This window comes from Tenrec ecaudatus, chromosome 10 (assembly GCF_050624435.1).
Source record: "Tenrec ecaudatus isolate mTenEca1 chromosome 10, mTenEca1.hap1, whole genome shotgun sequence".
NCBI classification, from domain to species: domain Eukaryota; kingdom Metazoa; phylum Chordata; class Mammalia; order Afrosoricida; family Tenrecidae; genus Tenrec; species Tenrec ecaudatus.
In genome coordinates, this window is record NC_134539.1 from 62,869,131 (window position 1) to 62,886,294 (window position 17,164).

The following is a 17,164-nucleotide window of genomic DNA, read 5'->3' on the forward strand; positions in this document are numbered from 1 at the left end:
GAGGGTCATGCAAAGGTTAGTGATTGTCTGAAAAACTGGCTATAGCTTAACTAAATTCGTGTGGGAAATTTTGGAAAATTACCAGAAACTTTAAGCAAATATGTTTATTTTATATTGATGATACACTTAATATATACGAGGATTCCAGATACAAAATTCATTTACAAGAATTCACATCTGATGAATGTAATCACATTCCTAGTGAACATGTATCAATGCAAAAATGTTTTAATACACTGACAACAAAAATCATTCTATAATCGTGTTATTTAATAAGCGTCAAAACAAATGTTAACTTTCAATCCACTAGTATTTAAGCGCCCTCAAAGTGGTAGGCACTGTGCAACAGAAGAAACACTGAAAGACAAGGGCCTACTGCAGAATCACAGTGTTTACTCTGAAGTTCGTTTAGTGAAGTAGTGAAAGGCTTGCTATCCTTTATGACAAATCACATATCACATAACAATTAAATCTGATGAACGCAGGAAAATAAAGTATTTTAATAACTTCTCAATTTCTAAAATCTATGCAGTATTAGCCAGAACAGACAAAGCAGTAGAAGGCTGCTGAAGGAACAAAAGAGCCTTGTTGGAGAGTACTTACGGCTTAAGCAAGTTAGAAGCACGATAGACAAGACTTTTACAATACCACAAATGTACCAGTCAAATGATATTGACAATATAATTCCCCCCATTAGTCATTGGTAGTAAACAGCCCCTTCAAAATTTTTCTACTGGTAACACACTTAAAAGCTAGTGAGTCCAAATGCTTTGCTGTCTAATAGAACTGATCTAATGGATTTTGTTCTAAAGAATAAACCCATGACCACTCAAATTGTAATACACATGAACAAGACAGTGTCTCAAGGATTACAGTGACTTGTGAAAAGCTAAATAGGCAACCAAATAACATCATTATTTGAGAAATCAGTAGCACTTGGATAAGAATCTTTAATGTGAAAATTATTGTGCTTCAGTGTCTGAAGGAGAGCTAATGTAACTCTGTAATCCCCATAGTGTTACACTTTGACATTTCACTAGCTGACAAGCACAATATTCTTTAAAAGTATTTCACACACTAGAAAAGCAGTTATAGCCTCCAAATGTTATTTCTGCTATGATTTAATTAAGTGCATTTCTGTCTAATATCCATAATGTAGAAAATAGTTTCACCATTATCGGGGGGGAAAAGGATCAATTTATTTTAACTCCTATTCACTAGTCTTAATCTTTACTCATGATTTTAATAAATAAAGAAGACAATCGTACAATAGAAATTGCTCAGAGAAAATAATGTGGCCTGAAATTACAATAATTGTTAGAGCAAAGTACAACATGATTTTATAACTGCATCATCTTATTCAGTGATTAATGAAGCAACTATTTTTATATTATACTGGTGCTACACAATTATGACACTAACCTAGTTTGATGAATTCCTTGTAAAATCTATTATGAAAATGTTAGGACATTGCCTCTGCCTTTCTTATTCTCTAAGACCTTTCTACCTCAACTAGAAGAAGACTTCAAATCATAGGAGTCTGGGATTGTTGAATGGCAAGGTTCATTTAAAACAAAATAAAACAACAAAAAAGTCATTTGGAGAACTAGGCATCTGGTCTCTGTAGCAAAAAGGATTCACCCACATAACTGACACATCATGAAAATCAAGTACTAAGATATTTTATGGAACTATCAGAAGTTCTTTTTAATAATATTGTAAAGAAACAATAAAAACAAAGAATATTCTTCAGGAAATAGTAATTTAAAAAATTCCTATTGGCCTAAAACATTTAAAGCAATTATTTCCTGCAGAGCTTTAATGCATCGCAATACACACTTCTGGACCAAAAGAAACACCATGCAAATGACATGGGTAAAATTTAGTTTCTGAAAATACAGTACTTCTCTATGGTTTGGAATTACTTACTTTGGAATTATTATACATGATCTTTTCTTATTTTACAATGGTTGATCATAATAATTTGAAGATAGAGAAAATTTATGGTTCATATTTTAATGTTTGCAAATCTCAGTTTTCACTCATGAACAAGTGGACATTCATACTAACTTCAAAAAAAGAAAAAGTATTAGTGATAAAATAACAATCATAATATAGTTTACTGCAGATCTGTAGGAAGGTTAGCCTAATTCTGTATTTCAGTCTGAATTTACATGATCACCGTCTATTAACTTTCATAAGCATATCAGAAAAAAAAATCTAAACCCTGACCTCACCAATGTCTCAATAAACAACTAGTCACACCTAAAAAAGATGATTGTCTTAGAATATAGACTGGAACTGTCCATTGAATAGGAAAATATATTCCCAGTTATAGTCTGTTCTATGATCAAATTCAGACTTGTGTAAATCTGGAGTGCATAATTAATATAATGTATTTCTAACTACTTAAAAAAAACACCCCCAAACCCTGAATCTATAGTTCAAATATAAGGGGGGGGGAAAATCACACTACTTAAAGTAGGTTTGATAACTAATTTGAAAACCACAATAGAAATTAATATCTTAAAATTAAGAAATGTTTCAAGTGATTAAGAAATGGAATTCTTCCCAAAAGCCAGTAACATACCAAATTAATATAAGTGAAAAATACCAATCTTCGCTTATATTTTGTTTTCTATCTACAGAATTCTAAAGGAAATGCTATGGCACCAACGAAGTAGTTATACTGAAGTTAATACATTAATCTTTACCCTATTAAGGGCACATCCCCCTACATCACCCTGATACTTTTCCCATCAATAGGTGATTGTTTCCACTTGCACATGGATGATCTTTTCTTAAACACAAGGTATGTTTAAGTAACTGTTTAAAAGTTGGTGGTGCTGGGATACAGTGTAGTGTGTTCTACAATCCTACTTTAGGGAAATGAACTGTTTATAAGATGGGGAAGAAAAAGCAGTTATCACAGAATCTCGAAGACTGAGAGATGGGGTACAAATAAGTATCCTTGAAGTATCAATGTGTGAGACTGCAGGGAAATATAATAAAGGGGTAAAGAGCTTAGTTTTCTGAGTCTTATTTGGCTGTAGATCTGTTAGGGTCAGAGGTCAATTCAATCATATCAACTACGCTTCATATTGCTTCTACTCTTTCCTCAAATCAATGTCCACACCGAGCCTGGGTCAATTCCATGAATTTTAAGTAACAACCTAGGCTTTGCGACAGGCCAAGTGCAATAAATAATTTTGTTGCCAAAACAACAGAATTATCAGACACTATGGACATTGTCACTGATTTGATGGCGATCATTTATCAAATTTTAATGTTTAAGAAAACAATTTATTTTAAATTTAACCCTGTAGTTGACTTGTACCCTAAATAGTTACATTTAAAAATAAATTTATAAACATTTAAAACACAACCAAGATGCACATGTAGCATTTTTTGGGTGGTAAACTGGACCACTGACCCAAACATCTCTGCTTTAGAAAATTTAATGTTGAAACAGATTAAATCTGGAGAACAGGAAGTGGTAAAAAGTTGCTTTACAGTTTGTCTGCTTGTTCAGGCAGAAACAATCTCCAGATTACTCTGCAGTGAATGCACTCAAGTGCTTATTAAGCACCCCTGGCACTCTGCTGAAATAAACATGCCCACTGACGGGCGTGAGCAGTTAGCTCTCCCATATCCCATAGACTTACACGTTGGCACTGTGCATGTTAATTACCTTCTTTCCTCCCCTCTTCCCAAATCAGTGGGAGAGTTTTGAAGGGTCAGCTTCTATAGCAAGCCACCATGCACCTAGTCTTAAAAACCTTACTTCATCTGTGAACAACATATAACCAAACTGCAGAACATAAAATTGTCTCACAGAGACACAGCAGTGGAACTGGAGGCATCTTACTCGCTGGAAGTATTTTCTCAGACACACCCATCTTTTGATGTGAAACTTCAGGAACACAAACCTATGCTGGGAATGTCCCCAACTGTTGCAGATCACCACCTCCTAATTCTCATTCCACGCCCACCCCACCAGGCCATCTATTTCCCTAGCTAATGCCTTTTTCTGCCTCACAGAGACCTATAAAGGCAAACAGAAGAATTTTTTTTAAAAAGCTATAAAATTAAACTCTAATGTCAAGTACTGCAATGGCAAATAGAAATAGATCTTCCCCATTTAAAGCACATTTTCCTATACATTTTGAAATGTTATGAAAGCGATTTTTGAATCTCAATATAAAGAATTTGCTGAGTACAAAGTAACAACTCAACTCTGGGTCAAGAAAATAAAGGAGACTAATAGAGCTAACAATGTGCTGGTGTCTCCATGTCACGCAAGTAGGTTTTTCAGTTTTCTATCACTAGTTTATCATCCATTTAAATGGAAATTTGCAGATGACTTTAAAAGCTATGAATGTCCAGCTTTCTGTTAAGTTTTCATGTCCATTTCAAAACCGAATTAGCCCATTTTACCCAAACACAAGCCCCTTAAAATAGGGGCTCGTGAATGAGACACTGCCACAAGCTAGTTAGAGCAGCATGAACAATGCACTATGGTGTCCTCACAGAACTTAAATAAATTCAGCCCACAATGGGTATGGGTATAGAATATACACATACTGTATCATTGCATACCAATATATTTACAAATATATACGTGTGTATATATACATATACAAAAAGTATACTCAGATTGCATTTAGCATCACAAAAATATACACATGCCATTACACATAAGAATTTCAAATAAATAAGGTCAACAAAAGAACCCTCAATATAAGTACCCTTTATACTCTTTAAACACACACACACAAACATATACACACAAAATATCTCCAGGAATACTCAAAATATCACTCATATTCATATCAAATTATTTTCCTCACTTAAGTATGGAAAGTGGTTCTGAATTGCTGACAGCTTCTAAGTCTGTAGACTTTGGCCCCTTAGGATCCTAGGGCAGAATGTTAGTTCTCTCTACTGGGCTGACTACAGGTCTGGTTGACTAAGTTCCAGGTCTTTTTGTTTTGGTTTGGAAGTAATCTTTTGATTATTGAAAGAGAAGACTCTGGTAAACAGTATTTATCAGTTTTTTTCAATGGCATCCAGCCCCTTCTCAGAGACGTAAAGTATTTAAGTCACACAGGTTAGAGATTAAATTTGGAGAAAGATGATAAAGCTCCGTATAAATCCTAAACCATGCTTGCAGTTTTCCTCTTTAGTTCAACTAAACTCAGCACCATCACCTAATCTGTTTGAGGGGACGCCACTACAAGGAGAAAATAAAGGGCAGTAGCAGTAAGTGGGGGGTAGGGGGACAAACCCCCGAGCCTACATCTGGAATACTTCAGTTGTAATTGGATTGCACTTTGCTTCTATAACTTCAAAACATTTCAAGTTGGTACAACTACAAAGGGTACGATAAATTCTATGTGCTTTGAGAGATTTCTAAGAGCACCACATTTTGAGTACATACACAAAATATACCTACTGGTTAAAATATGAGTCAGAATCAACTCAACAGACACAGGTTCTGTTTTCTTGTTTTTGTATTTTTGTTATTAATTCAAGGATAAAATCTCTGACTTTCAGATACTTAGTAATTAATAAAACAAACATGAATTTGTTAGCACTGATTCACTGGCTTCAATAAATGAAACATTTAAAAATGCCATTAACATTTTGTGCCACAATTTAAATCGCCATTCTCTCATGTCCATTATGGAATGCACAGCCTGAGCTGCCCGAAGGCCTGGGCTTAGACGGGGGAGGAGACTTGGGGATTTTGTTCTAGCCCTATCACTGGGGAAGTCGACAGCTCTTTTGGTCTCGGCTTTCTCTTCTGTAAAACAGGGAAAACAGGTGCTTTGCCAACTTCAGAAGCATAAGGATAAGGAGAGAGTAAATAATTCCGCTGTGCTTAATGTTGTGAACTGCTGACACCTAGAAGCCTTTGACTTGCTCTCTTGTGTATAATGATTCTCAGGGGAGAGAGACCATCAGAATCTCCGAGCTGGGGGAGGCTGTGCAATCTGAAAGCAAAGTGCTCTTTTCCCATCGCTTTGTTAAGTGCCAGTATTTTGATTTCTAGTGAATTTAGCAAATAAATAAAGGGCTTTAACATTTTTATATTTATAAAGAGGGTATATATATTTTCACAAAGCAATTTTTTTGCCATTGCTACCTTAAGCTCACTGGGTGACTGGGCCTTTCCTTCCTTCCCATCTATCTGGATTAAAGAAATGCCCTAAAATGCAGAAGTTGGGTAAATGATGTATGAGGGTTCATTACTCTTAAAAACGTTCATAATAGAAGTTTGTTGGTTGTTTTCTTTTTTAAAAAAAGGAAGATCACCTTCTCAATGAGGTCGAACTTGACCCCTTCTAAATATTGTTCTTTAAACCACAAACAAAAAATTCCCTTCTCCCAATGTATGGATGTGCTTTATACAATTGATGTATGTATAAGTATGGATTGTGGTAAGAGTTGTATGAGTCCCTAATAAAATGTAAAAAAAGAAAAGAGAAAAAAATGATTAGGGCAGACTGTACAGATGTGCTTTATACAATTGATGTGTGTATATGTATGAACTGTGATAAGAATTGTATGAGCCCCAATAAATTGTTAAACATAAAAAATAAAAAAAAATTAAAAAATTCCCTTCTCCCATTCTTAACTTTCCCAACAGCATTTACCACTTGCTAATAGCAATTCATTTATTTATTATGCTTCCTCCTTGACTTCTCCTAGTAGAATGTAAGCTTCATGAAGACAGGAATTTGTGTCTATTTTGTTGGCTTCCCCTGTGCCTAGAACAAGATTTGGAGTATGGTGGTAGTTCAATCAGCAAAGAAAAGAAAAAGACTAAGTTTATAACTTCCTAGCTCTCCCTCCACCTCCACCTCCACCACGCTCCTTCCCCGGGAAAATTAAAAATCACGTCAGCTCTTTCACTGGTACCAATAAAGTACTTCATGGCTATTGCTCCTAGGAGCAAGGTCATCGGCTACATTCTATTTGTGATTTCCAAGAATTCTTGTCCTGGGGCTAGTATGTTTCTAATCACAAAAGCTTTGATGTCTTTGAGAGTCTCTCTGACTAGTTTCTACAATAACTAAGAAGTATGATCTAGAATAGATAATGGTTAAATACTAAAAACAGAGAAACTACACAGTCTCCTATGGTAAGGATGGGAAAAATCAACATCTTTGGGAAACAAAAGCTTACAGAACTGCAGCGTGGAAGGGAAAATGGGTCAAGAACCCCCATTTTACAGAAGAGAGTGTTAAAAAGCAGAGTCATGATGACAGTTGGAAAAGAGTATAAAGCTAGTTACCAATAAAGCCAGGAACAGAACTCAGGTCGTCTAGGCCTTTCCAGGCCAGTGTTTTAGTGAAAATAACTGCCCAGGGCAAAAAACATTTTAAGTTTCAGAGAACAGGAAAACGTGTGTTGGCAGTAGCAGTACTGTCACCACTTTAGGGGAACTGAAACAAGAAGCCAGACACTTACGACAGAATACTAGAGGTTACCCCAAAACAAAACAAAAACCAGGAATATTTTACTCCCAAAGCTATGCTATGTACTTAATTTTTTAAAACAAAACAACCTTATCACCTTCAAAGTACTCTCCATTACACTTAATACATTTGTCAAATCTGCGATTCCATTCTTGGAAACATTTTTCAAACTCATCTGTTTGGATGGCTGACCGCACCGCCTTAGTTTTTTCTTCACCTCTTCTACGTCCTCAAATCACTGTCCTTGTGTGACACTCTGCATTCGCAGAAACAAAAAGAAGTCACATGAACGAGGTCAGTTGAGTCAGATTACTGGGGCAAAAGAGGCATGCTGTTTTGTGCCCCAAACTGGCTACAGGAGATGGCGACACGGGCAGGTGCATTTTGTAGTGGCAAAAACCAGTCCCAATCTACCACGAATCAGGCCTTTTTTGCCGCAAACTATTCTCAATCTTTTCAGAACCTCTCCATAGAAAGCTTGATTAATAGCATAACCTGGTGGAATGAACTCCAAATGCACTACAAGTCGACATTTTTGGCCCTTTGCAAAGTTGACGGATTTCCAGAATGAGGTTTGTCATTAATCGACATTTCACATTTTTGAAACGAGAAAACCACTTGTATACTAGTTTTCCTCATAGCCCTGTTATTGTAAGCTGTGTTCAACATCACAAGAGTTTCTGAGGCATTCCCCTCCCGCCACCCCCCCGAGCAGGAAACAAAATTTCACAGCCACACACTGTTCTCTTCTATCGGCCATCCCAAAAAATGAGGTTCAGCAAAACTGCCTTTATGAAAAAATTCAGTGTGACCAGAGAGACACCACTGGGTGTACTAACAGTGCAAGCTGCTAGATGCTCGGCTAGTGGGGAAAACGCACACTACAAAAGCTCTGCTCTGCCCAGCGCCAATTCGGGTTTTTTTTTTGGGGGGAATACCCCCCTGTATTGCTGTACTCTAAGGGACACTGTTATGAAAAGCTATAAGGTAAGTAAGTTATCAAAAGAAAAGAAAAGCCGTCATTACCTGGAAATAAAAAATTAATTGGCTAGCAAAGGGAATCTCTCTGAAGGGTAAACTTTCCTAGGTTTCCTGAAATGTTGCTCAAAAGATTTATACAAAATAATACAAAATTCAAACAAAGAGACTGCAAAGCTCCCCAAGTGCAAGAACAGTAACTTTAAGAATTCAGATGAAAACCCAGCAAGTTGGACTGAGAATATGAATAATTTAAACCAAATTATTATCTCTGCCAGCATTTGAAAACAAAACAAAATATAATTTCAATAATAAAAAAAATTAAGTTTATAGTATAACTTCCTTCGGGGCATACGAAAGAGGCACCAAAAGCAATCACTTCATTTTCCTGGGATTGCCAGAGGTAGAAGGTGAGCCTGTATAGAAAATTAGGTACAAAGCCTATTGATTTATAGATTTCTGAACTTCAGTGCTATGGAATCACAAGAGTGAAGAAAAAAAAAACTTCACAGATGAGAAAAGATAGGGGTCATAAGTCCTACTTAAAATAATTTTTAAAGCTGTGCATGAATATAAAATATTAAACCTAGGGACACTTAACAAGTATTATTCAAAACTGTCGATGCAAAAGTCATTTCCCTTTAGGTTTTAGATAATTGAGTTACTTCCAACCAAAGCTGAAAATACCTATGACTTTTGAAGTCATATATTTGAACTATGCCAAAGATTACCAGCTTTACGTGCCAGGGCCATGTATCAACCCAGACAACCTTTAATGTTAATTACATGAATTAAATATTTAAATTCGATTTCTTATTGAAGACATTGTATTATGAAACCAACAGCTTGATGTTTTGACTGAAATGGCTCAAAGTTGTTGTTCTTGTTAATTTCTAGCATTCAAAGAACACAAAGAAAGCAAATTATACACATATTAGCATTAGAGAGAGCTCACATATTCTAAATAATATTTATCATCTCAGCATCCCAATAAAAATCTTACTTTCAGATACAAATCAGTCCCACAGAGTTTCTGAAATTTTGACAGTATTTAAAGAAACTGAATTATTTCAGAAACGGCCTTGATCGTACATCAAAGAATCCTACGTTTTTCCAACTACTAACTTGGAATGAAAAGAATTATGATGATGGACGGACTCTGTTCTTGATTGTCAGTAGTCCAGGCTGGCTAGTTTCATCACAACTATATCTTCCCAATCCAGACATTTCAGAAGCAAAGACAGGAGTTGGAGTTTCCTCAGTATACAAATCTAAAGGATTTAATTTAACTCAAAAGAATGGCTCTTTTGAGTATAGGATTAGATGTTGGAGGTCAGTATCCAGACCTCAGAACCCCAAATTTAAAATCCCAAGATTCATCTGGTTTTTGTTAAAAGACCTGAAAGATTGCATTTTAAAACAGTTACCCTAAAAGTTTGAAGAATTTTTTTCCATTTGTTTTTAAAACAGTGGTCCTAAACTAAAAAATAAAAACTAAGTAACACCACGATGGGTCTGTCATATACATTAGAAAACTGCACCATTTAAGATCTGTGGCAAATGAAATATTTTTCAACAGAGGGCTTTGTTTTAATAGTCTTCTATGGTATTCTCAAGGAACACGTTTCGAACATCCAGAATGGACGCTAATTCCAAAATGTGCTTCTGGAGATGAGGGTTCTCCACTGTTTCATCCCTTGGCAGTTGTGGATATGTTTCTGGATAGTTCCTGGTTTCCTGGCAGGTAAAGAAGAGAGAAGTTTATGGTATAATAAAAGTATAACTCATTAAACAAAATATAGCCAACATTAATAGATATAGTTTTTACCTTAGTAACACTTTTCTCCTTCTGTTCTTATTTATTGCTGAAAGCTGGCCATTTAGACCTTAAGAAATGTCAATTTCCTAGAGTTCAACCTTAAATATTAATGTGATGAGTCACTACACAAGAATTTACTGAGGCCTATCTATGTTAGGTATTATGCTATATTATGTGGACGCCATAAAATTCCTGCCTGCTGAGGGGGAAAAGTCCTAGCATATATTTTAACAAGTATTTCTTGAATAAATGAATAAATAGATGCTGCGATGAAAATTACGATGGGAGGAAACACATGAGGAGTCCCGAGGAATGCAAATTAATGGGCATGAGCAATTAATCCCAGAAGCGGGAAGTTAACAAAGATGACTACAAATGTCAGGAGTGGATGGCTGACAGAACAATCAGAAGTTACTGGGAGGAAAAAAAGGAAGATAAAGAGATACTTTGGAGACTGAATAAAACCAGGTCATAGGTACATTTTAGTTGAGGTAATAAGAGTGGTACATACAGAACTGCCCTTCAATAGACATTTTAAAATCCATGAATGTAGACCAGAAAGATGTGTCTGAGCAAGAAATAGAAATGTCAATATAATCTGCATGAATATAAAAACTGAAGCCATGAAAATAGATATTTTCCCCACCTAATTTACAATAACAAATTAGGTTAAAAAAAAACCCAACAAACTAAATAGGGAAATAGATGAAATTTTAAGGGTACTAGCAGAGGGTGAGAAAGAATTGCGGGGTATGATAAAAACAGGACAAAAATAATCAAAGAAGAAAAATATATATTTTTTGTAATAACATAAAAACAAAAGAATGATCTTAAGACTCAAGTAATTCTCATTTGAAAAGTCCTACACCATTTAGTGATTTCTACACTTCAAATTTTCTGTTTTGGGGTTGCAATCTTAATCATCTTTATACTCCGAGGGCTCAGCTGAAGGCAGAGACCAGAGAAGAGTAGCCTGGCACCAAGGGAACACCGGTCAGAAGTCGTCAGGCCTGGGGGCAACTGCAAGGGTTAGCTGTGATCTTCCCGAGACTCAGTCTCTCTCTATGGGAGGCATAAACAGCACACCGTCAAATCCATTAGCCATCAGGTGATTCTCGTACTGAGGTAGCCCAATGCTTCCCAACCACTGTCCCACTGTTTGGACAGGGCATCTGGGTCATATTAATCTTTACTACCGACCAGTGCATCATCATACAGCCCCCAAGACCAGGCAGTAGAAGAGACATATGAAGCTGTCAGTCTAGGCTGGTCTGCGTTCGATGTGATTGTTGGACTACACCCAAAATTTCTTAAAGAAACGGCCTAGTTTCCAATGCATATCACATGGGAGCACTCATATATTAAAATTTCTTCTACTGCTCTATTGCCTGCAGGTCTCTCAGTACGCACCAGTAAGACCAATGTTATGTTTCATCATACAGAATATCCTGATGGGGAATGACAAAAAGAAACGTCAAAGCAATAATTTTAATAAACAAAATTGAAGCAATAATCTTAATAAACTAACTACTAGGATCTGCAAGCTAAACAGACATTTCCCAGAACGCAGAACGTTTGTTGAAATGGGAGCGGATACCAGAGACACTAAGAGTAGGAGCGTCCTGAACGCCTTAGTATTAGGCCTAAATAAGCCTACTCCCTCAAGCTTCGTTAAATCCACCCAAGAAAGTTTTAAAATCAAGCCATAAACATATCAGTTTAGGAATGTCCAAATGTGCTTTACACAATTGATGTATGTGTATGGACTGTGATAAGAGTTAAATGAGCCCCCAATAAAATGATTTTAAAAAATAAATATCACTAGTTTGCAAGTAACTTAGTGCCTAGTTAGTTTGCAAGGAACTCAGTGTCTAATTGCACTGGCTAGGTCTTCTAATAAGACATGTACTAAAAACAGTGAGAGTGGACACTCTTTAAAGGAAGACAACACCCTCTAGAACTCAGTGTTAGATGATTCATAGTTAAATCCAACAGAAAATTTCTAGACAACGAACTAAGAATATGAAGTTCATAAAAACAAAAGAAACTGACTTAGAAGTAGTGAATAGAGGATTATCACATAAGGTTTTTAGCTACTATATATCTGGTCAAGAATCCACACAAAGATCAATAAAGCATCAAAATGGAACTGATGGGAGATGAAAAATACAATACCTGAAGGGAAAAAAATTAACTGGGTAGGATTAACAGCAAACTGGACACTTCGAAACAATGCAGTGAATTTGAAGACACAGCAGTAGGCAATATAACAGCCAAACCATAACACAAAAAGGATAAAGACTGAAAGTAAAAAATGAAGAGCACAGCAGAGATCTGTGGGACATTCTATTACACACACACTGATGCTCTAGAAAGGGTAGGAAGCACAGGAAACATGAAGTTCCAGTGGTTGAAAACGAGAATGCACAGATCCTAGATGCTCAGTGAACCCCCAGTAGGAAGCAAGAAAAGAAAACCACAACAAAGTACATTACAGTCAAGCTAAAGTAAACAAAGAAGACCTTAAAAACAGCCAGAGGAAAATGAAAAACACTCTGTACTCTCCAATCACTAACAGAAGAAGCAGATAAGAGAAATAAGCAAGGATTCAGAGAACTGAACAACATTATCAACCCACTTGATCTAACAGACATTATATAATTCTAACTCATAGCAACCCTATATAGGTTTGGAGATTGGAAATCTTAAAAAAAAATTTTTTTTGGAGATAGAAAATCTTTATGGGAGCATGCAGCCTCATCTTCCTCTCACAAAGAAGATGGTGGGTTAAACTGCCAACCTGTGGTTAATAGTCCAACACTTACTTCAGAGTATTACCAGGTTCCTTGAAGGATAGCACAAGCTGACAGAAAATCAGGAAAAATAAAAAAAGACTTCATACATGGATAACAATGAGTACAAGGAAGAAGAAGATGTTCTAGAATCGACGGTGGAGATAATTGTGCAGTGCTTCTTGTTATGATCGAAATACTGAATTGCATGACACGGATGAAGTGCCAAGAAAACGGTTTTAAGAAAAGACTTCACACTGTTTAAATTAGTTCAACATTAAATTGACATTTATATTGCTATAGTAACAGAACACACATTCTTTCCAAGTACAGATCACCAACATATGCACGGTCATAAAACACTACTTCTATTTAATAGCACTGACATCACAGAGCTAATGCAATGCACTACAGGGAAAATGCTTACACTGGAAGAAAAGAAAGATAACCAACCATTTAAGATAAAGGAGATAGCATTTGCCCAAAGACCAAGTTCAGAAGGCAGGAGAGGTTAGAGAAAGAAAAGTAAAGAAAACAGGAAAGTGGGAAGAAGTGGGGTAAGTGATGCTACTTTATGGGGACTGCAATCAATTAAATGAAGCAAAATGTATATGAGTGGTTGAATGGAAAACTGATTTGCTCTACAAGCCTTTACCCACTCACAAAAAGTTAAAGATAAAAAAAGAGGAAGGTTAAGATCTAAGATTAAAAAACTAGATTAACCAATGCAAATAAAAATCATACCCACTGACATCAAGTCAATTCTGACACATAATTATCCTTTAAATATTAGTGTGAATTAAAAAATGATAAGGTATGAATATTATTAAATGAATGAGAAGCAACAAATAGTAGTGCACAAAGAAGCAATGAAGTTAAAAGTTTGCTCTTTGAAAAGATTAGGAAAAAGATAAACCTTTAGCTAGATTACAAAAGATGGTAAAAGAGTAGAAACAAAAATTTTATAGATATGAGGCATGAAAGATTACTAGGTTGCCTAAAAGGATGCTAAAATATCCTGAAATATAATGTAATATCGTATTGAAATAGTCTATTATTAAAATGGTAAAAAAATAATAAAATAGAATGGTAATTCCCTATAAATTGTATAGATTTAATGTTGTGTGTACCCTAAGACAATTCTGAGTTAGAGTGACCCCAGGCGACATAGCAGAATTTTCCCATAAGGGTCTCCTGGCTGTAATTTTTACAGACAAAGATATTTAGGTCTGTCTCCCTCAGAGTTCCTGGGGAGAAAATAACTGAGGGAGTTACTCTGCTGGGTGTGCTCAAACCACTAACCTTGCAGTTAATAGGCAAGTGTTTAACCACTGCACCACCGGGATACCTTTTAGACTCAATATAATCCCAATCCTATTGGGGTTTTGTTTGTTTTGTTTGGGGGTGGTGGAAGATTGCGGAGCTCATTTTAAAACTCATGCAGAAAACCCAAAGAACCTCAACCAATCAACCACATATTTTTTGGAGGACCCCATCACCTGATTTTTATACTTACTCTAAAACTAGAGTAATCAAGGCAGTGCTGTATGGGAGAAGAGATAAAACTCATAGATCAATGAAACAGAATTGAGTACTAGAAATCTCTCTTAAATCTATCAGGAACTTCAAAAAGTTTGTGGAAAAATTCCATTACCTCTTTTTTAAAAAAAGACTTCTGTGACTTGAAGGCTTACAGAGCAGACCATTAGTTTCATATTCGACAATTCTTACACATGTTGTTTCATTTCAATCATTGCAATTCCTTTAACTTAACACCACAGATCCCTACTCCACTCTTGCTCTCCCAACATTTAATTTTGTCCTGGGGCAGATGCTGCATTTATTTCAAATCGTTGTTTGTCTTAAGGTGTGTGTACCTTACTAGTGTTACTATTCCCCTAATAGATTTTTATTGGCTGAAATTTGAGCCAAAGGTGTGTGTTCAGTTCCAGATCTGAAGGGTGACTAGGGGCTACAGTCTCAGCGGTTCCCCCAGTCTCTATCTAACCAGGAAGTTTGGTCTCTTAGGATTTTGAAGTTTATTCCACCACTTTTCCCATCCTATCCAAGGTTGGTCTCTTAGGATTTTGAAGTTTATTCCACCACTTTTCCCATCCTACCCAAGGACTTCTAATGTGATCTCTTTCACAGCAATTGGCACTGGTAGCTAGACACCCTCTAGTTTTTCTGGTCACAGGATCTTTTACTGTAATTCCGTTTTTCCACAAACTTTCTGAAGTTCCCTTGTGTAATGTTGGCTACTATTTGACAAAAGTACCAATGTGACTATATGGGGAAAGAATTTTCTTTCAACAAATGGAACTAGAGCAAATCATATTCATAAAAAGAAAAATCCCAAAATGTTAACTCCTGTCTGACAACTTAAATGAAAATGAACTCAAAATGTATCATAGACCTAAATGTAAAAAGTAGAACTGTAAAACTAGAGACAAATACAGGAGAAATTCTTTGTAACCTTGAGATACGAAAACATTTCTTATACAGAATTCCAGGAAAAAACAATAATAATTGTATTTAAAAGTGCAATTAAAAAATTTTAAATGCAATTAAAGAAATGAGAAAAGATTTCAAGAGATAATCTACATAACACATGAAAAAATGTTCAAGTATCATTATTACATGATTCACCAATTGAAATGCAAATTAAAACTATGATACATCACTACACACCCAACAGAATGGCAAAGACTGGCAACAGCAAATGTTTACAAGGATGTTTGAAAAAAAAAAAAAGACTTGTCTACACTGTTGTAAGAGTGGAAAATTTTACACCCACTATGAGGCAAGGTCTAGTCTTTTTTTTAAAACATAAAAAAACCACATTTTATTACAATAGGCCATAAGAATATAAAATGTCTCAAAAGATCTTCTTAATATGATTGAAGAATTGGATGCTATTTAAAGTATAAGTCAATAAACTATTTTTTATAAAAGAAGGAAAATGTCTCAGTGACTCCAACCATAGACACAAGAATGAACTAACTTGAGTCTGATTGTCTTCAATCCAACCAAACACAGACAGTCCTAAACACTGCTGCCATCTCTTAACTGACTCGGACTGTGTGCAAAGCACATCATTTAAGATCAAAAGGGCGGCATGGACCCAGAGGCAGAGATGGTGCACTGAATCAGAATGTGTGTGAATGAGTGGCTGACTGTAAAACTGATCTGCTCTGTGAACCTGCTAGATTTCTCGGGTGGTAAAGACCTCAGTTCTTGGCTTCGCATGAGAAAGACATTCATGTGGATGCCTGGTTTGTGATCCAAGTGGGTTTTTATAAAGGACAGAAGTTTCAGGTTTTACAGTTAACCGAACATGGGACTACACCCCCACATGGCTGAGCAGAAAGCGGAGGAGCAGCTGAAAGGCAGGGGCTCTGGTCATTTTTAATAAAATTAAACACATTTAATTTGTTTAATAAAATTAAATACATTTTGAACACAAAACAAATCTGTGCAAAGACATGCACGTATGTTAGTAATAGTCACTTTGGAAACTGCCCAGATTTCATCATGAGAATGAGTAAATAAACACTGTACATTCAGACAAGGAAATACTGCTCAGCAATATAAAATGGAACAAGCTACTGACACGTGTTAACAACACAAAAGAATTTCAAGAACATTACGTTCATTTAACAGTTTACTCCAAAGCTTTCAACTGTCTGACTCACTGCTCTTGACTAAATGAAATGAAGGGATTTACTACAGTAATCCCAACAGTATTTCCTCTTGGGTGAGACTGACTGAGAAGAGGGAGAGAGAACTTTCTGGGGTAATGATATATTCTGTAGCCTGATCGGGGTTTGAGTTACACTGGCGTATGTACCAGTATTTGTTAAAACTCTTCAGATAGTATACATCGGCTATGTAATTTCACTATAAATTTTATATAAAAAGGAATGCAAGCTATTTCAATTACATGCATTTAGAAGTAAATTCATTGATGTCCACACATACGTATATACTCGAGTATAAGCCGACCTGAATATCAGCCAAGGCACCTAATTTCACCACAAAAACTACATTAAAAATGTGCTGGAAAACTCGGCTTATACATGAGTATATAT

At 35.9% G+C, this 17,164-nt stretch overlaps 1 protein-coding gene across 1 annotated transcript in view; it reads right to left on the minus strand.

Annotated features, from left to right (window-relative positions):
* Window positions 1–108: 108 nt before the first annotated feature.
* The window catches only part of SCAI (suppressor of cancer cell invasion), a 150,817-nt gene continuing 133,761 nt past the window's right edge, over window positions 109–17,164 (minus strand). The window contains exon 18 of the mRNA XM_075560497.1: window positions 109–10,199. Coding sequence (XP_075416612.1) covers window positions 10,053–10,199 — 147 coding nt within the window. The 3' untranslated portion in view covers window positions 109–10,052. The remainder of the gene's footprint in view (window positions 10,200–17,164) is intronic.